We start from the raw sequence: 25,711 nt of genomic DNA, 5'->3' as shown, positions 1-25,711 counted from the left end.
CATTGGGGACGAGCGGGAGAGGCACGGACGGAGCGGCGGCGCCGGGCTGGGCGGCACCGACCGGACCGGACCGGACCGGACCGGACCGGACCGGATCGGATCGGACTGACCGGCACCGACCAGACCAGACCGGCACCAGCGGAGCGGGGGGGCGGCGGGGCCGGGATGAGGGGCACCGACCGGCCCTGCCCGGCACCGACCGGCCCTGCCCGGCACCGACCGGCCCTGCCCGGCACCGACCGGTTCTGCCCGGCCCGGTTCTGCCCGGCCCGGCTCTGCCCCCGGCCGCCCCCCGGGTTCCCCCTCCCCGTCCCCCTCCCGTGAGCACCGGGCAGTGCCGGCAGGTTTGGTGATTTGGGGTCCAGGGTGTCCGAGGGGCCCGAGCCGCCTGGAATGGCAAATCCCGGTGATTTTAGAAGCGGCTTGTACAAGTTCAGGACGCAGCCGTGTGGAGAATTGCAGGAGTGTAGGCGGGGATTTGTGTTCCACAGGGATCCCATTTTACTCTGCTGATGGTGTTAAGAGAGTCAGATCTTGCCAGCCAACAGTAACACAACTGTGGGTGAAATCTCAACCAAAGAGTGGAATTCATCCTGAAAAAATACTCTTTTAGTACAGGTAAACACACACACAAACACACAAAATCATGATTTTGAGATTGCACTCAATTTGTACATCTTAAATAAAAATCACAAATAAGGCTTCTGCTGGAAGCTTTGCCTGTTAAAACATGGTACAGGCCCCCCTTTTGTATTTACAGCCTGGAAAACAACACAAAGACCAATCTCTGGAAGGGGGACTTAGTAGCTTTTGTTGCAGCTACTGGACATTAACATGTTGCAAAGATTCAGCAAGTATTTTGTTCAGAATAGGGCTTTGAAATGCAATAACAAGCCAGATTTTTCCAGAAAGCGCCTGTGTGTTTCTAAATGGGAGCCAGAATAGAGTCCTGGGAACTTTGTGCCCAAGTTGAACTGACTGTAAAGTCATGGAGGATTTGAGTGCCCAGGGAGATTTGCTGTAATCACTTCAGCATGTCCTGGACTACTTCAAAGACTTTGTAGCAAAGTTCTGCAGTTAATGACTGATAAACCATATCAAGTCCATGGGAGACCACTGCAGGCAATTTGCATTTGTAACTTAGCTCAAGTAAAGCTACTCTTTAGAAAAGTAACAAAGACACCGATATTCTGTTACAAGGAAAGAGGCTGGTGCGGCTGCTTCTGAAGCAGGGCAAAATGACATCTGCTGGAGGAGGTGGAGAGCCTGGAAAGAGTCTGGAGGAGCAGCTCTGATTTTCCTGCCTCCTCACAGAGGGAGATGTATCTGCTTCAGATGTGGGTGGGTGAGGTCACAGGGCAGCCCTGGCTCCTGGAGAGAGGGGACAGCAGGAGGGGAAGGGAGGAAGGAAGGGTGGTTCTGACGTGACAGCCCAGAGAAGGGGAAGAGCAATACCTTGAAATACAACCGTTTGCCCCAAAGAGTCACGTGGCTTTGCTTCTGGTGAACAACTTCCTAAGTCCTCCCTCATCTGCCTCTCAAAACTGGAGTTGAAGACTCCCATTTATAGAATTAGGGTTCCAAGCTCGTGTGGTTGGAACAGGAAATAGAAATAGACATTTCTTTGAGCTCAGGACACAGTAAATGAGCATTTCAGGAGAAAATAGCAGCATTTCAAGTGGAAAACTGTCAGAGTTTATTTTTCACGGAATCACAGAGTGGGTCAGGTTGGAAGGGACCACAGTGGGTCATCTGCTCCAGCAGGGTCATCCCAGAGCACACGGCACAGGATTGTGTCCAGATGGTTCTGGAATATCCCCAGTGAGGAGTCTCCACACCCTCTCTGGTCTCTGTTCAGGGCTGGGTCACTGCCCAGCAAAGAAGTTCTTCCTCCTGTCCAGCTGGACCTTCCTGGGCATCAGTTCCTGCCCGTTCCTCCTGTGCCATTACTGGGCCCCCCGAGCAGAGCCTGCTCCAGCCTCTGCCCCCTCCCTGCACACACTGACAGACATGGATGGGGTCCCCTTCCAGTGTCTCCTCTGGAGCCTGAACAGGCTGGATGCTTTTTTCTGAAACAACTTGCAAGTTTCTGAAAGAGAGAAGTTGGCCAGAATGAATTTAAAAAAAAAAAAAAAGTTAGGAATAGAAAACAACCCCCTTGAAAAGCTTAAGGGTTAAATTGTAGCCTTCTTGATGTCAAATATTCCTGAGCCTCTCCATCAAGTCCTGTCTAGGTGAGTAGAGAAGTATTTACAATTAACTTGAAGAGCTCCAAAATTTCTACAAGTCATATATAAAAATGAAATTCCTTTGCAACTGAGATACATGAAACTGAATTTAAACATATTCTGCCTTCCAAGCAGTTGACCTGGGTTTGGTGAAGGGTCTACAGCAGAAATCTTATGAGGAGGGGCTGAGGGAGCTGGGGGGGCTCAGGCTGGAGAAAAAGAGGCTCAGGGGGGACCTTCTCACTCTCACAACTCCCTGACAGGAGGGAGGAGCCAGGCGGGACTTGGGCTCTGCTCCCAGGGAACAAGGGACAGGACAAGAGGGAATTGGCCTCAAGCTGTGCCGGGGGAGGATCAGGTTGGACAATAGGAAAAATTTCTTCACAGAAAGGGTGGTCAGGTGCTGGAACAGGATGCCCAGGGCAGTGGTGGAGTCCCCATCCCTGGAGGGATTTAAACATGTATGGATGTGGCACTTGGGAACATGGGTTTGTGGTGACCTTGGCAGTGCTGGGGAAATCTCAGAGGTCTTTTTCAACCTAAACAGTTCTATGCTATTCCTAGGGCAGCTGCTTGTTTTCTAGTCATTTTTGTGCTCTCCAATGTTGGGAATTTATCATTTCCAAGTCATACTTAAAATCAGCAGTTAAAGAAATATTTTTATAGTGTAAAGTAAATTTCAATAATAGAGGTAAAGAGTTCTGTAAGTTCATTTTAAGAAGTAATCTCAAAATCTGATTTGAACCTGGTAGGTACCATCTTGATGTTAAAGTTAAGGTAGTTGAATTGCATATTGAAGGCACTGAAAGTGTGTATTTTAAAGAAACACAGAACCAGGAAAATAGTGCTCCTTTCTAAGCACTTTCACTTCTTTAGAAGACAAGAAGCTGTTTGTGACCTGTTATCACTGTGCAGCTGAACATGGCAGAGGGATCCTATTGTGTACTGAGTTATTGGTGACAAACCTGGGCTGGAAACAGGGCACAGGGTTTAGCAGTGTAGAGAGATGAAGAGCAGCTCAGCAAGTTCTGTGGTGGATTTTCTTTCAAAGGCAATTTTAAAACCATGGTTGGAAGTTAACTTCCCTAAAGACTATTCTTTATCTTTGATTTTTTTTTTTTTAATATTCTTTACATATATAATTCCTAAAAATGAAAGAGCAATAAATATGTTCAGAAATGTTTTCTGTGATGAAACACATGTGAATATTTGAAAAGTAATTTTATAGTAGAAGAATGAATAAAAAAGTTCACAGAGATTCTGTACTTTACTAGAAGTCTCGTTCTCTATGTGAAAGCCCAAGCCCAAAACCACTTTCAGCAGCAAGTTTATGGACATTCTTAGGTATGTCCTCACCTCTTGACTTGAAAGCAGTCCAGTGTGAGTCACTGTACATCATGTTTTATTAAATAAAACATTCTATTATACTTTCTTACTCTGTGTGTTTATATATATATATACACACATATAAAATGGCTCAATTTAGAAGACGTGAGTGGGAAGAAATACTAATAAATGTTTTATAGATTTACCACCCACAAATACCTGTTAAAATTTTAATACTTGCCATTTTCTCCTTCCGGTGGGAATGTGACTTTTATCTTCTGAAGTTACAAACAATAAAGTTTCCTCCAGGGTGGTTTTTATGGACACACCCAGTTTAATGCCACAGAAAAATGGACATTAAAATTTGTTTCATAGTCAGTACTAACTGCAGAATCACATGTCTAACTTTTCATTCTCTTATGAAAACTCTGGAGATGGTGGTATGCATATGAAGTCCAGGATCAGGGCAACTGAGGGATTAATGAAATGTTCTCTGATAAAATCAATAAAATGTGTGACTCATAACATAGATTGGATAGATTGATATTTTTCCCAACCCAAATTATTGTTCTTTCTATTTGTGCATAACAAATAGTCACAGCATCTACTATGTTTTAATTAAATTTCCAGGTAGAAACATTTATTAAAAATCCAAATTTAATTCAGTTGTAGCACTCCACAAAAGCAATACTCATTTGCTAAGCAAATTTTTGATGTATAGACCTCTTGTGTACATTTAATGCTGCCTTTCATAACCACTGCTGTGCTTTCCCATTCACTTACTGCACCATCTCCTGCTCATACATCCTGACCACACCTTTGGGCTTTCAGTATTTTACTGGCCACTTTATTGAAGAAATATGCACTGGTTTAGTTTCAAGAGACATTTAAACTTATCCTAATTAAACTGGTACAACCCATATTTAATGCGTTTTAAGAGCGGTTTATTTTGATTCATCACAAACCTGCTCCTAAAGGACAATCGGGAAAAACTATCCTGAATAAAAATGTGACCTTCCTTGAGAGGAAAGAGAAGGTACCAGAGCAGTTGAGTGTGGTGACTCCAGAGGGTTGTACAGGGTATGAACAGATGGAGCTGGGACTGGAGAGGAGCGGAGTGCACTGAGAGCCCTTCGCTTGCTCCCACCAGCGCAGTGAGCAATCGAAGGGGGGTTATTCACCGAGACACCTGACTCAGTTTTCTGGGAAATCCTGAAAAATCAGAAAATGAAGAGTGATTCACTGTTTCAGACCACAGAGCAGCAGCTCAAGCACAGCTCAGTTACAGTCCTACCTGCTATTGCAGGGCAGCAGGGACAGAGCTGCAATCCAATCTGTTTGCTGCCTGGAGCATAAATCTGTGAGGATTCCCCATCATAGGGGGAAACTTTTTATTTAGAGGGTCCCATCAAAGACACTGCCCTGTCATTGGTTATAAAAATGATGATTTAGGACCACCGTCTTTCTCTTAAATGGTATTTCCGAGTGCGAGAGAAGTGGCGATGGGAAAAGGGCACACAGGAGCGCGATGGCCAAAGTGTTAGTAACAAAATGAACTACCTTACATCTCCCGTGGGGATGCTGCGGGATCAGCACACCGCAGCAGCTGCTGTGGTGATGCAGAGAGTCTTATTTTTGGTTTACAAGTCGTCGTCTTCCAACAGCGTCCCCGCTAGGAAATTGTATCCCCGCAGCCGCCGTGGTGCGGGAGAGCAGTGGGTTCGGACACGCACAGCCTGCAGCGCACACGGAGCGGTGCAGCCCTGGGGCGGAGGGCCCGGGGCAGCTCCCGCGGCGCAGCTCCCGCCCAGGGGCCGGTGCGGGGCAGCCCGGGCGGGTCCGTCGGTTCCGCCGGGCGGGCCGGACCGGGGCGGAGCGGAGGAGAAGGGCACGGGGACGGCAGCGGGCCGGGCCCTGCCCGCGGGGTCCCTGCGGATACCGGCGGGCAGGGGCTGCTCCACACCCCGCACCCTGCGGCAGCGCCCGGCACACGGTGCTGCCCGCGGCTTCTCCAGCGGCACCGCAGCCTCTGCCGCGCCCGCCGGGTCCCGGGGATGGCCCACGGGCGGACACAGGGGCGGTGTCTGAGACGGTCCCGGTCAGTCCCTCGGGGGGACACAGAGATAGACACTCGGGCGGTCCCGGGTGTTCCCGAGCGGTCTCCGGCTGTTCCCGCTCCAACGCTGGCTGTTCCCGGTGTTCCCAGCCCGTCTCTGGCTGTTCCCGCTCCAACTCTGGCTGTTCCCGGTGTCTCCAGCCTGTCTCCGGCTGTTCCCAGCCCGTCTCTGGCTGTTCCCGGTCCCTCCCCGGGGCGGTGCCTCCGCCCCGCCCCTCCCATGATGCCCCGCGCGCAGCAGAGCCCCGCGCGTGCGCGGTGCGGCGCCGGCTCCCAGCTCAGCGCAAGATGGCGGCGGGCGCGTCGGACCCCCTGGAAGAGATGCTGCTCTTCTCCGAGGAGGTGGACGAGAAGGCGCTCAGCGACCTGGTGGGATCCCTGGAATCGCAGCTGGCGGGCGGCCGCGGCCCCGCTGAGCCGCCCCCGCCCAGGACCTCCGCCCCGTCCCAGCCGCCGCCGCAGCAGCAGGGGAGCCTGGCGGGGGGCAGCAGCCCCGGCCGGCAGCAGCAGCACGGCCGCCCCGCGTCCCCTCCCGCGCCCGGCCCAGGGGAGGCGGCGGGGCGCCCCGGCACCGCGGGCAGCCGAGCCCCCGCCGCGGGGCCGCTGCCGGCCCCGTCCCCGCCGGCGGCGCTGGCGGCGGCGGGGCGGGCAGCGAGTGTAAACAGTAGTAGTGTGCAGCAATCACATGGAGCGGCGCCCGCCGGCGGCAGCCCCGCCGCGCCCGCCCCGCCGCCGCCCGCCGCCCCTGCCCCGCCTGTCAACAACCATGTGGCCGCCGGCGCCGGGCGGGACGCGGGGAGCCCCGGCCCCGGCCCCAGCCCGCCCGCCGCCGACAGCGCGCCCGGGCCCGCGGCGGGCGGCGGGGCCCCGGCGGGGGGCGGCGGGGCGGGGGGAGCGGCCGAGGGCGCCGCCGCTGCCCCCGCGCCGCGCCCCGGCGAGGGGCGCCCACCGAGGAGCGCGGGGGCCGCCCGGCCGCGGGGCCGCCCGCCGGCGGGGCCGCCCCGCCGCCGCCCCCGGCCGGAGCGCTCCCCGCGCCCGCCGCCTCCGCCAGCCCCGCGCCCGCCGCGCCGGCCCCCGCCGCGCCCAAGCCCGCGGTGCCCGCCAAGCCGGGCGCTGCCGCCGTCCTGCCCGCCGCCCCGCAGCCCGTGTCCCCGCGGCCCGCGCTGGGCGCTGCCCCTCCCCGCATCGTGGCCCCGCAGCTGATCGTGCGGCCCCCCCCGCAAACCACCATCCAGCTGCCGCCCGGCTTCACCATCCCGCCCGGTAAGTGAGCGCCGCGCTCCCCGCGCTGTCTCACCTTCTTGGCCCCAGGGCTTTTCTCACCCTGAAGTTGTCACCCTCCCGCTGCTCGACGAGCTGGAAACCGGAGGAGAGCCACCACCACTGGCTGCCGCTAATTAGGGTGTCATTGGTGCGGCTCGTGCACGGTAATTGCAGCTGTTGTGGGTGAGTTACCGGAGTGTCCTGGGGTCAGCGGTGGTCACGGTGAGTTACCCCGAGGTGGTACCGGAGATAAAGCTGGGGTGTTAGCTAAGAAGAACTTTATATATGTTTGGAAGGACTTTATTTTCTGCTTTACACTTGATAGTCTTGGAAAGTTTTCCTGTTGGAAAGCATGTCTTCTGCTGCAAATCAAGTGGCAGGATACAGGCAAATCTGTGCAATGTAGAATTTTTAATGTCAGTAATTGCGATGGTGTCACTGTCTGCTGTGTCAGGGCAGTCTTCACACCACCATATTTCATTTCCAACTCTTATGTCCTGTTTGTGCTGCTCTGAATTTCTTAACTTTCATTACTAAAAATGTAAGTTCAGCAAGGTCGCTGACTAACCAAACCAGCATCCCTTCATCCCAGTGATTCTTGATCTAACTCTATATTTAGTTTCATCTAAGGAGTTTTGTGGTCCCCTGTTTAGACTTTCATGTTGCAAAGACTTGGGTATCTTCGTGTCTTTTTGACTTAGGAGTTGATTTAACATTTGAACTAATTTGTTTTTCCCGTTAATGTCACTGTCTGAAATAACTTACTTCTTCCATCTTGTTTCTTAAAACATTTGATACTTATTAGCTAAGTAGAGCAACAGTGTGATGGTCTAGAAGCTTGCTTCTAGGTTGACTCGGTAGTAGTTGTGTATTTGGCCATAGTTTATGAAAGATCCTCCAGATTCTGATGCTCCAAACATACCAAGCTCGGTGGTTTCACGAAGACCCAACTGACTTGAAACACATAAGTTGCTCTTCAGACTTGACTCCCAGTTGTCAGTCTCTCGAAAATTACCGTGTGCACATGATAATGTGCACTGTAACTTTGCACACAGTTTCTGAAGTTCATTGTAGCAATACTTTGATCTGTTACTTACTTTCACACAGAAGAGGGACAAGGGAGCCTTTGAAACCAGTCTAATCCAGGGTTTAGTAAATGTAACTATATGTTATGTAAATAATACTCTGGAAAGTTATAATTCGAGTTTTCATTACAAGATAGTTGGAAATCCATTAAATTTGCAAAAACATGAAGATAGTATGTTCTAAAGTGAAGTTACTCAGAAAATACAGTGGTATTTTTGAGTTTTTAAACTGGTGGATCGTTGATAATTAGTCTGAAACTTCCATATTGCAAACTTCTGCATAAAGCAGAAATTTAGAATCAGTTCTTGAGAATAGGTTTTTCTGGTGTATAATAGTCATAAGTTGTGTATTTCATCTTTAAATGGCTGATGGGAAGGTAAAATTAGTCTCATAATGTAACCAGATTCTAATGTACATACTGCTCAGCAAAAGGAATTTGTAGTCCTCCAAACTGAATTAAACATAATGTTAATACATGAACATTTATGCATCTGTGGTAATAATTATGTCTGCAACTTTAATTGAGATTGTGTGGCATGTGCTGCATTTAATTTGTCCTTTCTGTTCAATTTTTCTCTATTGAGAATTAGGTTTAGAAAATGGGAAGATAAATTAACAACACACCTGTGAATCTGTGTAGTGCAAATGTGAATTTTTTAATATGTGGTCAGAATATCCTATGAGGATTTTTTTATTCAGGTTTACAGCATAATCAGAGAAGTGATAACCTCTTTGGCCATCACATTTGAGTGTCCAGATGTTTTAGGAATGGCATATACCAAACACATCATCTGTTTGCAGAATTTTCTACAGATGTAAACTGTGAAGTTGATGCTTAAATGGCTAATGGACCTTAAAGGTTACCTTTTAAAAGAGTTTTTAAGGGGGTTCTTTCAACCTTTTTTTTTTTTTTTTCTAGTTACTCTTTGCTTTGGAAGGGAGTTAGGATTGTGGATTTGGATTTTGGATGTGGTCCTTGCTGTAGCTCTGTCTGCCTGTTACCTTAAACCTTGATTTCCGTGAATCTTTAGTTTGTAGTGGCAGAAATTTGCCTGTTTGTGTTTGTAGCAGTGAAGGCTGGCAGGGAGCACCTAAGACTGTGTGAGGGAGGGTTTTATTGGTGCTGCAGTTCACTCACATGTTCATCCCACGACTGGGATTTGGTTTTCTGTGTCAGAAACTGAAAGAAAGACTTGGTATAGAGTTCTGACATTTGTTACACTACTGTTTGAATTACTTTGCCATCACAGTTAGTTGCAGACTGTGTCCTTTGAATGGGGACCTTCTTCATTTTCTTTTGAAAAGCTAAAAAACATATATGAAACAATTTTCACATGGAAATAAATTGTGGAAACAATGTCTACTGACGGTTAACAGCAGAATAGAAGGGTTCTTATTTTTTTAGTTCTCTAGTTGTTGCAAATAAGATGTTTTTCTGTTTATTTGACCCATTGTATCCTATCTAGGTTAAATTATTAAAATGTATTCTGGAGCTAAATTGGCATTTCCTTTTAAATACTCTGTCTGGTAACTGTTTTTTAGTTCTGAGTGAGCTAGAGGAAGATCATTACATGCTTTGCAGTGACCTTGAATAAGTGTCAAACTCCAGGTGATCCAGGGACCAACTTAGCCATTGTCTCCCCTTTACTGACCTGCTGACCAGAAAACTTAGGGCACAACTTAATGGCAGTGGCTGTGTTGTGTAGAAGGCCTCTATTTGTGAGATCTTTTACAAGAAAATAATCTGAAAAAATTATCATTCCAGAAATTGTTAATTTTAAAACAATTCCATTGCTGTTTTTCTAAAATTGCTGCACTTGTATTGTTGTGTGCTGAGGGGTGGTTGGTTCTCAGGCACTGACAGGGAACTGTTTGTTCCTGATGTCTAAACCACAGGTAGTGCCTCCCAAAATGGTGGGGATGGCGGGGTGGGCACCAAATCATCTGTTAATGCTCAATGTTTAAGTAAATCTCAAATATTGTATACTCAGAAATGTGTCTGATCTAATGTTTGCACGCACATGTCCCCATAAGCTGTTGTTTTAGTGAAGCTCTCAGGTCATTGTCCCTGGTATATGAAACACTGGGTTCTGTTCTCAGCTGCTGCATTGTTGGTATAGTTCACTTTTAATGAGGATTTCTTTCTAATTTTATTCTGACCTGACTAGACTGCTGACAGTTGCTGTACACCTGTACACTCAAGTGACTGCTTTTTTCATCCCTGCTACCCATAAACTGCAGTTATTTGAATTCCAAACTGAATTGGGTATGAGTTTTTGGCTGCTGGTGGCATCTCCTTTTCTTCTTTGAAATTAAATCTCGTGTTACGTGTGAATAAAAAAACCAACACAACATAGAGAAAAATGCGCAGTGCTATACATTAATTTTATTCTGTATTCTGCAGTCACATAGTTCTTTGTGTGTTATTCTTCACATTATTTGTGTTCCTGTCCTCCAATGCCTGTTCCTTTGCTCGCAGGGATGGTGCTGGTGCGCACGGACGCGGGACAGCTGGTGATGGTGCCCCAGCAGGCTCTAGCCCAGGCTCAGATGCAGGCTCAGGTGCAGACACAGGGACAGGGCCCTGCCAACCTGTCACCCAGGCTTTCTGTGCCCACCACTGGCCCTGTTTTTCGCCTGTCAACAGCTCAGGTATGTCTGGCTTGGTTTCACTTCACCCTGGTGCATTGTGTTTTGCTCTGTCCTGCACATCATCAGCTCATATATTGTTGCAACTTTGCCTTCGTCCCTTTTGTGTTGTGAAAACAGGAAATACTTAAATGTAGTTTATTTTCTGAGGATTTTTATTTATTTCAGGAAAAAAATCTACTTTATAAAGTCCCTCAAGACCTTGTTCAGACTGAGGTCACTGGAGGGTAGGAAGCTCAGTGGTAGTTTGGACTGGTTTAGTGAGTGCCCCTTGCTGCTCTAATCAGAAGGACTGTGGTATCCCACTGTGCTGCGTGGCTGCCTGGGATAACTGGGTTTCACTGGACATTAGAAAAGAAAAAAAGCAAGCACGTTCTCTACAAGGATTGGCAATAATTAACTTTTTAAAATATACTGTATTCAAAACAAAGATTTGATTCCTTTGATTCACCTCTGGATCTGATCTGTCTACAGTGAAAGTTTCATCTGTGTCATGAATATTCTTCCTTTTTTCTAAGGATTGACAGGACAGTGTGCTTTGCTATCCCAAACTCTTCAGTGGAGTGTGTTCATTTTAACTCTGACTAACTTAGTTTCAAGGGTGAAGGTGTACTATATTTTAAATTACTTTGAAGGCTTCATTGGTTGAAGAGTTTCTAAGGAGGCAGTTTAGCTTTGGGCCATTTGGAGCTAGAGCTGAATGTAGAGGCAAACATTTTTGGATTTTAGTACAGGGCAGCTGTTTAGACAGAGTTTAAGGTATTTGCCTAAGGTCTGTGTTTGCAGAAATGATCAGTAGTTCTGAGGAAAGGAGATGAAGAGGGTGCCTGTATTATTTTCCAGTTGTTTTATAAGTTGCTTCAAATAACTTTAACAGGTATTTTCCAATATTTAACGTTTGATGACTGACTCATTGTGTGCTTTATGCATGACACTATATTTATGTTCTCAAATATTATTGTTTAATTAAAAACTGAAAACAATGATAAACTTTTCAGAAGAGAAGGAAGCCAGAATAAAATCAGAGAATGGAAAGGAAGTTAATAACAAGAGGCAATCTAAACCACAGAGTAGCCAACTACAGTGTAAGTTTTAGAAGTGAGTGTCACAGGGAAGACTGTAACTCAATGGAGTGTATCTCAGGAAAGACATAAATGAAAGCCTGGAAACACTTGGAAGAACTTTGTGCTCTCAGAAGAGAGGTAAGTGCAGGATTGGATGAAATTTGTAAAAGAACTTTTTGCAGAAAAGGCAGTAATTTAATGTTTAAATTTGTGATATCTGGAAGGATAAGAAGACTTGTAGAAGCCTTCAAAGAGAAATGTATTCCAGGAAGAAGAAACACAGAGAGAAGCCTGTGTTCATCTAGAGATTTTTTTTTTTCACTAGTTCCATGACAACAAAGTTGCAGACAAGTTCTTCTTTTGAGTTTGTGTGCCTGTCTTTGGTTGTTTGGGGCTTTCTTTGTGCCTAAGAACAATCACTTCTTTAGTGGTTCCTGCAGGCACACATTCTAGCAGGGGGTCCTGAGACAAGTGCACGGTGTAACTGCACAACTGAAGCTGTGGGGTGGGACTGCACCAAGAATATCACCTCAGTCTGTTCAAGTGAGTTAGTTTTAGCTGTTTCTCTTCCATGCTGGTAGTTTTTATGTGACTGTAATTTGCTGTGGCCAGCATATAGAATTAAAATTCCCAGCAGATATTAACAAATTGTTTGTCATTTTTAAACTTCTGAGGAACACACCTGTGTTGCACATAGAATAGGAAGGATGCAAACGTGCAGACTGGCTGCTTGGCTCTGTGTTCAGTGTTCAGTGTGCATCCCCAAGTCAGCCTTAAGATGTGTGCACAGCAAATGCTGATCATGTTGGCCTCAGGCAGCTGTCCTCTAGCTATATGAGGCAGTTGAGGTTGTAGAAAGAGTGTAATTTGACTTGATGGATTTATATAAAAATAAAACCATGAGGATAGTGCACGTTCATGTATTTGCAGAGTCAGCTGAAACCTGGAGGAGTTCAGGTGTAATTGTTCTTGTGCAGGGTCTGCCCAGATAAATACCCCACTGCATTATAGATCCTCCTTTCCCCTACTTATTGCTAATAAGGTGGTTGAGAATAGAGGAAACCAGCAAGGCCTTATGAATGATAAATATCTTGTAGGATGCAAAAGTTTGATTATTTTCATGTAGTGGGATTAGAATGAGATTGTAGCTCATCAGGATTCATGTCCTCTTGCAGATCTTTGTGGTAGCTGCCCAAACTGTACTGGATCATTTCTGTATTTGTTGTGATTAACAGGGTTAAGAAATTATTATTATTTTGTCCTTGGGAAATTCACATTGAACTTCCCTGACTCTGCATGTGATCTGCAGGCTCTTCTTTCATTGTGGCAGTGCTTATGTTTTATATATGTTTGACTTTAGAGCAGTCTTTAAAAATTGTGATTGACAGCCTTTTAGAACCAGATTGTAAAGGTTTAAATTCTAGAGGTTTATCTTATCAGAACTAGACCCGAGACTTTTATTTGATTTGGTGAATGGTTTATAACCAGAGACTGTTCACTGGTGACAAATATTATGCTCAGGTTTTGGAAATGTCAGTTATTTGTCTGAGTAGTCATTATAATTAATCAGTAGAGGGATCAAGTTCTAAAACACAGGAAACTGTTTGCACTGAAAAATAATTTTTTAGGTGAGTTTATGATTAAGCTGTTTTCTTTCACAATCTAGTTCTGATGTGTCAGAACACTGTATTCTGTGAATTAAAATTTTCAGGAGAAGTTTAAAATTAATCAGAAGTAACATCTTATGTTTTTATGTCTATAAAGTGTAATATTCAAGAGTCACTGTGATTGAAACACAGAAAAATTCTGGTGCCATTAGATCAAGAGAGACAGAAAATAAACATTAATTGCCTGAGTCCTGCAGAGTATTTTGTGAGATGGATGAACATGGCAGGCTGTGCAGTTTTAACCTTTCTCTCTGATGTTAGTGGAATGATCATTATTTTACTGTGCAAAGCTCAAATTTATTACTATGTCTTCAGCTATTTTAAGATACCTTTATTTGGATTAAAGTGCAGGGTGATTTAAATGTGTAGAACTTGGTATTGTACCTTAGTCTCTGAGTGTGTGTTTTACTCTGCTTTTACCTATGTAGAAAGTCTACACAGGTGGAAATCTGCAGTCTGCCTTAAGGAGTATAGGAAATAATATCTTATTAAGATGAGAAGAAGAAGAATGTATGAGAAAAAGACATGGCTTTCATGTTTCATAACTACGATGGTTGCTTTTCTTGAGATTGTTCTACTTCTTAACCAGTGTCAAGTGCCACAAGTTACTCAGCTAAGTGATTGTTTTCAGTGTTAATTTGTATATACACTTCACATAATTGTTGTGTGGAGAAAGTGTAGTTAGATGTAAAACACAGGATATTAAATAACATGCCAAAGAAATTGCAAAAGCTGACAGTTACTTTTGGCAACTCGTTAAGAAGTGTTGAAAGTGATAACTGGAGAATATAAAATGGATTATGAATTGCTTTCTTTAAAAATAGAAGAAAGAGTGTCTGAAAAATTGCCCAACTGTTCATCTAAATTTCAAAGTTCTTTGATTCTCTCCCCCTGACAACTGAGTAATTTCTCCATTCTCAAAAAGGGAGGAGGGGAAATAAGACAATGTTTGCGATGTTCTTAAACGAGATTGCCTCGGTCGGTACACGCAGAGCTGTTCAGGTTCTGAGCCACTTCTGCAGCCTGGCAGCACTGCAAGGTTTTCGTTTCCATATCCCAGGGCCATCATTTGCTAGATCTTCTCCTGGATGTTTTGGAGGGCAATGAACCAGGTTTCCCCTGTCGGTTCCTCTGGGTTCAGCAGCTGGGCTGGTATCTAGGACAGTGTGTGAGGAAGGAGCCACCTTTCTCCAGGAACAATGGAAGCTGCTGAACCAGGGCAAGAGTGGTCTGGTTTTTGCCTGAGATAGGGAAAGTGTAGTCTTGTTTTCCCTGAGGAATTCCTACAAGGGCTTAAGTAAAGGCTTTCCTTAAAGATCAGTGGCTTTGTCCTTACTTGTTGCCTTGCTGAAGGTTCAGAAGTCAAATACCTGTATCCTGTAGTATTTAGTTTTGTAGGGAATGGATATAGCCATCCCTCTGCCCTTCCCAAGTTTTAAAAAAAGATGTATTTGGACTGCAGTGCCAAACAGAAAAGTTCAGGATGATTAGGATACAGAACTTGCTGTTCATCCCACAGGGCTCTCTCTGCAGGTGTGCAGGGAAGTCCAGTCTTTGCATGATAAAAAGATGAGCCCTTCAGCTGGGCAGTTGATGTTGGCTTAAATCTGATGTTTCTTACATTGTGAGTGCTTGGATTTGTTATTTGGTATTTGACTTCTACTGACTGTAATACCTTTGTCTCATTTTTTACAGCTTTTAGGAGTAGAGGATGGAGGCAAATGTTTTATGTTAGGTTCTTGGAAGAAGAGAGGCAAATCCATTTTGAAAGGCAGATTTGGGTTCTTCTTGACTCTTAGGTGGGATAATCTTTGATTAGATGTTTAGTTATGCTCCTCTCAATTACTGCTGTGTAAAGCATGAATAAAATCTGATGGTTTCGATTCCTGGTGGAATTCTGGAAAACTGGCACATGGAGTTAAGCAAGTACCTTGTAGGGAAGGTCTCAGCTGTGATCAGTTTAAGGCTGAGCTCAAAGATGCTGGAGCAGGGACACGTGTCCCAAAAGGATGGAGAGTGTCTGCAGCACAGGCAGGAGCAGTGAAGGGGATTCAGTCACAAGGATCAGAATCTGAAGGTGACAGAACAGTCCAGAGAGAGCAGTGATTGAGAGAAGCACCTGCAATAGAAAGATGTACTTGATATTTTAATGATCTTTTACATTTGCAGTCTTTCTAGTTTCTTTAAAATATTCAAGAAAAACATGAATAGGTGCAACTGGAGCTTATAGTAGTTTTAATTTAGTTCAAAGTATAAGATTGTATAGGACTGTAATGGGGAGATTAATGGTTGAACTCAATGACCTTTGAGGTCTTTCCCAACCTAAATGAACCTACAGTTCTCTAATATTAACTGCTCCTAGCTGCAGTTTTTATTGAGTGTTTTGTTTTGTTTAGGGAAAAAGTATTGCAAGATATTCAGATGTATTAAAAATATTTTTCATATTGTGAATATAAATTTGTCTTATCGGTGCAGCTACGAGGGCCTTGTCCTTTTTAACTTGGTATCTAAGGGTTTACATGGAAATACTTGATCTTCCACGAATATTATATTATAATCATCTTTTGATGCATTAAAAAGTACAAGTCTGTACTGTGATAATGTGGTTGTTTTGAAAAAACATGTTTAATGAAATAAAGATTTGGAGGCTTAAAGCAAACGTTGGTTGGACTTAGATGTGGATAATTTTAATTGAACTGTTTTCTCTTGGTGATTTTAGTTTCCTTCTACTTTTTGGTTGACATTAATTTTAGCTGAATATTAAAAAATCATTAATGTTGCCAAAATTTTAGCTGCTGTAGGATATTCATTAAGGTACAGGATTTTTAAGAGATGAGCTGTAATTTGATGGAGCTTCAGTTGATCTTAGAAAAATTTTGCTCTGGATTCTTTTATTCCGAGCAGCTCAGGTGGGGTGGGTTTGCTTGCATTATTGTGTTCTTCAGAGATAAGAAAATTCAGAATTTTAAAACTGATTATTAGATTGCATTAAATTTTTACCTCTGTGTCTTGTTTTGAATCTTGTACTTGTGAAGTTGTGAAAAGTAGGGAGGTGCTGCCATCTAGTTTTCCTTTGCTGCCTTTCTTTTGTTTATGTGCATTTTCCATTTGTACAATTTATGATTTTTCGTGCCCTTGATGCATTTGGTTCACTGGTTTTCAGTATCTTAATACCCAGATGGGTTTATGTTAATAACCAAATAGCAAAAAATAAGTTGCTTATTTCAAATTATTTTTAATTAAAATTATTTTATGTTAGTAACAGAACTAAAGTGCTGCTGTAGACTAAGAATATAAAGTGAGTATCACACATACATGAAAGACCAATGTTAACCTTGCCCATAATATTTTATTTCAGAATATCTGTTGTTGGAACTTACAAATCAGGTGAAATAGGGTATATTGGAATTTTCATGGGGCTGCTGCTGAAAATGGATTTTGTTGCAGAGTTTACAAATGTTTTGATTCAAAATGTGTTTTCCAATGTTAGATTTTACATTTTTAGTGCTCAGAGAAGATGGTTATGTGGCAAGTTGGATGGTTTAGTATTTAGATATTTAGGCATATAAGTGGGCTACTTAACAATATTTCTGCTCCCAGGATGATTACCAGTCCCTGGAGCTTTGTTTTCATTGCCTGAACAGTCCAATCAATATACACGTATGGATTTTTAAGAAAATGACAATTCTAGCTTTGTTTTTTCTTGCTTTAGGCATTTTTCTAACTTCTGCTTTTCTGAATTTGAAGTTTTTGTCATGAACTTCACTGATTTGCTTTCTGTGTTTTGATGTTCACTTTCTGTTAAGTTTCACTTTACCATCCATTTTTAAAATGACCAAAAAAAAGGCTTTTTGAGCTTGTGCCAAATGCTGCATCCCCTGCTCTGGAAGTTTTTGCTGGGAAATACACTCAGTGCAGGGAACAGCAGCCCAGGCTTTGCTGTCCCATGTGGTGGTGAGAGCAGTTCTAAACTTGGCTGCTGCTCTTGCTAAAGCAGAGCCCTTCAAATCTGAGATGGTTCTGGTAACACACTCAGCCTGTGTGTTCACCAGTGTTGATATTTTTATGGCAGCTTTCAGCTTTGGTAGTTTTTTTTCTCATTTATTGATTATTATTGATTCTTGTTTTTCTTACTGGTTTTCACAGTCTTTCTTGCTTTTCTAAGAAACACTGTTTTTACTTTTTGCAGAAATTTTAAGCAAGTAGATAAATCTTTGTTATTGCCTGAGGTGCAGTACCATTTTTATCAAATAAACTATTCTGTGCTATTTCTTTTGTAAAGGTGGTTTTGGGGCTTCTTTTGCACATTTGTGGTAGCAGGGCAGGTAGGTTGAAAGATCAGGGAGAGTAAGAAATATGTGGTCTTGACTGTGCTTTAACCACAAAACTGTTTTTCTTCCTTTTCCTCATGATGGGTGATTCTTTTCTGTATAAGCAGACAGGACGTTTTCAGTACTTACAAATTATACTGTTTACATTTTTATAGCATTAATATATTTCTAAAACTCAGAAAACACTCAAACATTAGTAAGGCTGTAAAATTAAACATGCAAAGATTAGGAAATGCTATAAAGAAGGTTCCTGAGCAGTCTAACAGTGGCTCCCATGTGGTCATGCAGCATAATGCATATGCACATACTACTGTTATTTTTAATTTCCACAGTGTGTAGGCTGGACAGTCTTAATTAATGAAGAATTACATAATAATTTTTCTCCACTCTTCAGTGGGTTGCTTCAGGCTTACTTGCTGCACACTATTTAAGCCCCCCTCTGCAGTGGGAATTAAGAACCAAGCAGGTTTTTTTGTGAAGCTTATCCCTATAACAACTTTCTCAACAATGCACTTAAGGGGATTATTAACCTCTTTTTTGTAAGTAGGAAGCGGAGCCTAATTGTCTCAATTTTAAGTATTAAATTAAAAGTGCTGGTTGATTCTTTGTGTTCAGTTTGACTTCATTGTCTTCAGTTGCAGCCAGGAGCACTCCTGGTCACGAACTCCACGTGTCCAGTTGGGCACTCATAAACTTATTGCATGAGAGTGATTATATACAATGGATTTTCTGTATTTGCAGGCAGTACTAAGCACTTGAGGCAGGGGTAGAACCTAATTCTAGTGCCAAAATTCAGCTGTTTTTTTATCCATCAGATTCTTTGGATGAAACCTCCTGGTTACAGATGGATTAGATACTTCACCAGAGCATGAGAAAGTACTTTGATAAGTATTTGCTTTGGCAACTGGAGTTTTGGACTTAGAACTGCTGGTTTCTGGAGGTTTTCTTTGGTGGCTCCAAGCTCCTCTGCCTGTCTTGTCTAACTGCTCCCAGTCCTATGTCTTCCTGCCCTGTTGTCCCAAAAGGAACACCACACCTGTGAGGAACACAGCAACACCTCCCTGCTCCACTCAGGATCCCGTGGTGGCAGTGAAGGTTCTACCTCTGTTGTCTGACTTGTTAAAGATTCTGCTGCCAGTCATTTTCTGGACTTGTGTGCAAATGTCAGGTTTTTAGAAGGTTAATCCTTTGGCTCAATTTCACTGTGTTTTTACCAGAGAGAAAAAAAAAAATCAAACCTCTGGCAACAAATTGCTCTGCACCTGCCATTGAAGTGCATGTTCTAGATGAACCATGACCAAAGGAATTGAGAAGCAGTCAAAGGGAATTTTCTCCATGAACTCTTCAGAAGTTTGTCAGAATTTTTAAGTATTGGAAAACAGAGTTTGCTGATGGGGACTGTTATGATGGCTTAATAGCAGTTAGGGCTACCAGCCATGCCTGTAAGAAAGGTTGGATGAGTTAGTTACCCTATAATGATGGGGGGGTTGACCCTGGCTGGGTGTCAAGTGCCCACCAAAGCCACTCTGTCACTGCCTCCTCAGCTGGATGGGGAGACAAAACACAATGAAACATTTGTGGGTCGGGATAAGGACAGGGAGAGATCAGTCACCAGGTACTGACACAGTTTATTACCAATCAAATCAGAATAGGATAATGAGAAATAAAAACTGAATCTGAAAACACCTTCTCCTCACCCCTCCCTTCTTCCTGGGCTCTCCTTTACTCCCAACTTTCTCTACCTCCTCCCCTGAGCAGTGCAGGGGGATGTGGGATGGGGGCTGTGGTCAGTTCATCCCATCTTGTCTCTGCTGCTGCTTCCTCCTCAGTGGGAGGACTCCTCACACTCTTCCCCTGCTCCTGTGTGGGGTCCCTCCCACGGGATGCAGTCAGTCCTTCAGGAACAGGCTGCTCCAGAGTGGGTCCCTTCCATGGGGTCAGTCCTTAGGAACAGGCTGCTCCAGAGTGGGTCCCTTCCATGGGGTCAGTCCTTAGGAACAGGCTGCTCCAGAGTGGGTCCCTTCCATGGGGTCCCAAGTCCTGCCAGCAAACCTGTTCTAGTGTGGGCTCCTCTCTCCATGGGGCCACAGGTCCTGCCAGGAGCTGTTCCAGCATGGGCTTCCCATGGGGTCACAGCCTCCTTTGGGCACCCCCTGCTCCAGTGGGGGCTCCTCCAGGGCTGCAGGGGGTCTCTGATCCATCAGGACCCCCATGTGCTGCAGGGCACAGCTGCCTCCCCAGGGACTGCACCTCAGCCCCTGTGCCTGGAGCCCCTCCTGCTGCACTGCCCCGGGGTCTGCAGAGCTGTTCCTCTCACATTCTCACTTCTCTTTCCCTGCTGCAGTTTCACAGGGGTTTTTCCCCTCCTTTATCAGTGTTACCCCAGAGGAGTCACTGCCACCATCCCTGCTGGGCTCGGCCTGGCCCTGCCTGGCACTGTCTCTTCAGGACACGGGGAAGCTTCTGCAGCTGCTCACAGAAGGCACCCCTGTGGTCCCCCCTCCCCCCAAAACCTGGCCATGCAAACCCAGTACAAGTGAGCTTCCAGATTTGACCTTTAGTTTATGCTTCTGCCAGTGTCTGCCATCCCTTTACTTTAGTTTTCTCTGTTAAAAAGTGTCTTTGATTGTTTGAGGCATCTCAGATGGCATTTTAGCATTGCCTGTTTTGTTTATAAGAAGTCTTCTGGATTAATAATTAGAAATAAAATTGAATTTATTTCAGATTTTGCAAATTTAAATCTCAACTTGAAGGTCATATTCTGTTAAAATTGAGTTTTACATCATACTTAGTGAAGCCATGTACTGGAAGACATGTAAAGAAATGTTGTGTGTTGTGATAAACTTGGCCCTGCTTTTGTGTTAATGTTTGTTCAAATGCTATTGGGATATTTTCTTTTCTTCCTTTTGTGGTTGAAAGTGCCCAAGTTTATTGACAGGACTGATCATGACAAAAGTGAGCTCTCTTGCTTTGTAGAGCAGAGACAGTGCTGCTGGTAGCCAGAGTGTTCCTCAGTGCTGGTTCTACAGTACAAAACACAAGTGCATCACAAACCTGTTTCCAAGGATTTACAGACTAACCTCTGGCAATTTAAATTGTCTTGGTTTGACAAACCTGTGAATGCACAATACAATCTCTAAAACTGGTGTAGTCCTGCCTTGCCAGTGACAAATAATCCTTGGCTGTTCTGATGATTTTCTCTATATTCACGTGACTTGCTTTTTCAAATGCAACCTCGTGTGTTCCTTCAAACACAGAGGCAACTTCTCTGTGCGTGGCAGGTACAAGGGATTCACTGCCAAGCTTTGCCTCTATTCATGTGTCCCGAGCTCTGGGGAGGAGGGATGTGCTCTGCCCCATGGCAGTGACTTGTTGCACCCTGACACTGGAGTCACTTGTGTTCCCTGTGGGACTTGGGCAGGGCAAACCTGGGGACACTCCCTGCTCCACCTGGCCAGGTGTGAACCACATCCCTTCTGAAACCCTGCTGTGCTGCACTTGGAATTTCTGAGCTCTGTGTGACAGAGCCAGCTCAGGTCTGTGTGTAACAGCATCCTCCAGTGTCCCCATGGAGGTGAGGAGTGGGTTTTATCTATCTATCTATCTATCTATCTATCTATCTATCTATCTATCTATCTATCTATCTATCTATCTATCTATCTAATCTATCTAATCTATCTATCTATCTAATCTATCTATTTCCTGTGTTCATTCATGTTCTACTCTCCTGCCCGTTGATGTCTGAGCACAGGGCAAAAGCCTCTCTAACATTACATTTGTGTATTTAGGAAATGTAAAAATATCTGATGTCTAATAAAAAATAATAGGTACGTTTGAAAATGTGTTTCTTTCTAACCCTCTTGGTAATTTTGGAATTTAATAGCATCCTACCAAACCTCAGCAGTTTTTCTTTAAGGAACATCATAAATTCTTTTATATTGTTCCAGTGGGAGCTTGACACATTGGGTTATGATTTTTTTTTTTAATGTAATGCTGATAATTTTTGTTTTCTTTTTGATGGATTCCTCATGAGATCTGTTTACAGCTTTCCTTTTGTAGAAAACACAGCTTTTTGTTTCTAAATATTTTTTACCTGTTTTTCTTGAAGCATTTGTGTTGGGAGTCCTTAGAGTGTCTTCTGGCAACTTGTAGCTGTCATTTGAAGATCATTTCCATGATACTTAAGAATTTCTCCAGGCTGGTTCCTTGTTCTGTTTCTCATCCTCTCGTTTCATACTTACCTTTTTAACACTCATGAGTTTTGGAACCACGTTAGTAAACTATTGCATTACTTTGTTTGCAGTTCTCTGGTAGTGAGGCTTTTTCTTCATATCCAACACATTAATAGATTTTACTGCCAAAAGGCTTTTGTCATTATTGATTTTTAAAATTGGGGGTGAATTTAGTCTTCAAGTTGCACAGTTTGCTGTGGTCTGGCACAGTGGAACACATACTTAGTTTGATAATATTATGATAGTGAAATTTTATATTTTAATTATGTGCAGTGCAGTTTTCAAGTATGTTCCTCTGATGAATTGTGGGCATTTATTAGCTGAGAAAAAATTCTCTAGCTCGCAGTCTCACGATGTGGCTGTGGATTTCTGACTGCACATCTTGCCTGGAACTGAGCAGCTACCAGAAGTGTTCCTGGTTATCTGCTAGTTTTGTAAATCCTCACCTCTGGAAGAACATACTGATATGAAAGGGGGCAAATACCACAGGTCTGCTGTATTTTTAGGTTGGAAACACTGGTTATAAGCAAATGAACAAGGTACACAATATTCATATTTATCAGGTAAATATAGTTTCATCCTACCAGTATTTTGAAATTAAAACAAGTGGTCATTTTTACAATGGAGAGAAGAGGTGGGGGTATTTAAAACAGGAAAAGCTTATGTGATCCATCTTCCAAAAAACCAGACAATTCTTTCTCTTCGGGCTGATGCTGTTTGTTGCCTCTAGGCTGTCTCAGTGTGGAAGGCATCCCTAGCCAAGATTTTAAAAATCTTGAAAGCTTTACATACAACAAAAAAAAAGGTTTTGTTCAGATGTCAGGTAGATTTATTTGGTTTGGGTTTTTTCCTCCTTTTTTTCCCCAAGTACAGAAGATTGATATCCAGTAGAGGATGTTGCTGGACTGATTTGTAAGGAATGCTTGGGGCTTTGAATGCCTGCCTGGGCCTCTGCTGCTTTTGGAGATCTCTTAGAGTATACTGGATGTTCTGTGAAGAAGTATTTTATGTAGGTTTAGTAGGCAGTGTAAGAATCTAAAATAAGCAATTCTTTATAAAAATATTAATTATAGAGACATGCAAATTAAAATGTAAATCAAGGAAAATTAGTTTTATCTTGTGAGAAACAATATTGTCCATGATTTATTACTCCATCCACTTAGAAAATTTGTCTTTTCTAAGTGTGTGTTTGAATGTAAATCTTAATAAATGCAAGTTATAAGACACCAGTGTGGTCTCCCTTTTTAATAATGAGTGGTTCTTTGTCATTGTTGCCATATTGTGTGATGTATTTCTTTCATAACAGTATTTACATTCCTGTAGAATAAAATAACTTTTCTTGAGTCATTTTTTATTTCTAAATCTTGTCCTTTTATGTGATTAAAAGAAATTTAAAAATAATTAATATGTTTGCTGCATGAGATAATTTCCTGAGTTGTGGAGTGTGGCACTGAGTGAAAGCCTGCAAGTCAGTCATTTTCCTTTGTCTGCACTTCACATTCCAGTCGCTGTCTGGTTACGGAGCGTTTGTTCTCTGACAAAGGTTCTCCAAATGCTTAGACTTCGTTTCTGTGCAAGTTAGTTTGTATAGAATTCAATGTGAAATTATTTTCAAGATGTTTTTCTGCTCTCTGAATTTTCTCTCCATGTTAATTTTCTTCAAGAAAAAGCACTGGAACGGGCCAGTAAATACCATGGGGACCAATACGTGGTACTGGCAATGATGAACTCAAATATTGATGAATACTGACTTGTAAATATGACAACTGAACTAATGCATCAATTTTTTGCAGGTCACATCTGTTTTTTCTAATCTTTTCCTTATAGCTGTGTGAGCAATAGCTTTTAGGAGAAATACTAAAAACTTATTGAATGTAAGAGCTCATTTCTCCATTATTTGTGAACATATATTTAAGAACACATTACTGGGTTTGGATTTTTGTGTTCTTTTCAGCGCCAATAATGGTTATTCTTATAATCACTCTTATTAAAGAGCCTTGGAGATCAAGCTACCGAGGAGAGGGAATAAAATAAAGGGCTGTTTCTCCTCTCTCAGCAGCCGACGTCCGTGGCCGCGCCCGCCGTGCGCCTGGGGCTGCCCGTGCAGGCCAAGGTGGTGCCACCGCCGGCTGCGCCCGCCAGCGCCGCCGCCACGCTGCCAGGGGGGGCTGTGCTGGCACACACCACGGTGAGAGGGGCAGGGAAAGGGGCAGGGGGGGTGGGACACAACCAGGAACCTTTCGGGGGTACAAACAGTGGTAGGAAGGACAAGGACTAACGAGTTTGGGCTGAAGGAGCGGGAATTTACGTTTGATCTGCCGATGAAATCCTTCCCTGTGAGGGTGGGGAGGCCCTGGCCCAGGTTGCCCAGAGAAGCTGTGGCTGCCCCAGCCCTGGGAGTGTCCAAGGCCAGGTTGGACAGGGCTTGGAGCAACCTGGGCTAGTGGAAGGTGTCCCTGCCCATGGCAGGGGTGAAATGAGATGAGCTTTAAGTTTCTTTCCCACCCATTCCATGATTTTGCAACACTGTTCTCTGGAATTTCATTTTAAGAGAAGAAATGAAGTGTTTAACACTGATGGACAATAATAGAAACTCATTTGTGTAGCATTTTTCTGACAGTCATTTAAAAATTTCCAGGGGGGTGGAACAAGGTGAGCTTGAAGTTCCCTTCCAACCCAAACCATTCCATGATTCTATGATTTACATGGGTTTTTGGAAAGTGAATTTTAATGTTCATATCTTTCCTTTTATTGCCAGTGTAATCCCAGAAATTAATAATGAATTTACAGTCAGACTTTATTATGCAGGTCCTAAGGGATAGCCTAGACCTTATTTTCTACCATTTCCTAGATGATAACAAGTTTGAGGGTGGTATAGATTGAGTTTTTTTAAAGAAAAAACTCCAGTGAGGTGGAGTTGTAGATCCTATTTCAGTGGTGGACATGCTGCACTGAGGTGGAGTCTGCATGTGCCCAGCTGGCCCAGGACAGCTTTGTCCACCAGGGCTGTGCACTGGTGCAAAAGTGCTGGCTCAGACTGGCCTGGGAAGCTGCCTTAGTGTGTTTGTGTCCTCTGGATCTGAGCTGTCACTGTAACTGTGGGATGGATAGTTGTAAACCTGATGGCACGGCCACAGATCACTGGGAACAGACTTGGTCATATTAAGGGCCAAATCTACAGAAAGTTGAGTTACAGAAGTTACACCATCATAGTAATTTTAAAGGTTTGGGTGCTGACAACTAATTTTATAGTGGTACATTTATTTTTGTAATAAAGGGGGCTTTAAATGAGGACTTGCACTGGTCAGGAAAGGGTGTCAAAATTAGGATTATAATAAATAGATGAAATCAGTGGTTTTATTTTGTCAGTAAGGCTGTGTTTGAAAGGAAACGAGTTTTTCCTTTCAGGAACTTTAAGGCTGAGTAAAACAATTAAAAGAAGATACTTACCTGTTTTTCCAATCTGAAATGTCAATAGGTATCAGTAGCTACGACAAGTGCTCAAAATTTGTTCAAGACAACAGTAGCAACTGGAACTTCAGCTTCTCAGCAACCTGCCGTGATCACTGGTGGGCAGAGTCAAGGTTCAGCACAAAGCCAGGGGCAGCCTCGGCTGCCGCTGCCTCCTCACACGGCAGCGCCAGTGCCAGCACAGCCCCTGGTCATCCCCAGCTCTCCTGTGCCTGGAACTACAGTCGTGTCGCAGGCAAGTGCTAAAATACTGCACACATGGTTTTCTTAGTGCTTGG

General features: G+C 43.9%; 1 protein-coding gene across 1 annotated transcript in view; it reads left to right on the top strand.

Annotated features, from left to right (window-relative positions):
* The first annotated feature begins 5,958 nt into the window (after positions 1–5,958).
* LOC113993861 (transcription initiation factor TFIID subunit 4-like) overlaps positions 5,959–25,711 on the top strand; it is a 146,370-nt gene continuing 126,617 nt past the window's right edge. The window contains 5 exon segments of the mRNA XM_027732400.2: positions 5,959–6,607; positions 6,610–6,933; positions 10,499–10,671; positions 24,019–24,150; positions 25,441–25,668. Coding sequence (XP_027588201.2) covers positions 5,959–6,607; positions 6,610–6,933; positions 10,499–10,671; positions 24,019–24,150; positions 25,441–25,668 — 1,506 coding nt within the window.

Source organism: Pipra filicauda, unplaced genomic scaffold (genome assembly GCF_003945595.2).
Source record: "Pipra filicauda isolate LSUMZ 115617 unplaced genomic scaffold, ASM394559v2 scaffold43_size3849885_pilon, whole genome shotgun sequence".
In the NCBI taxonomy this organism is placed as follows: domain Eukaryota; kingdom Metazoa; phylum Chordata; class Aves; order Passeriformes; family Pipridae; genus Pipra; species Pipra filicauda.
The sequence above is the reverse complement of the archived record's forward strand: the minus strand, read 5'-3'. Positions and strand labels throughout refer to the sequence as shown.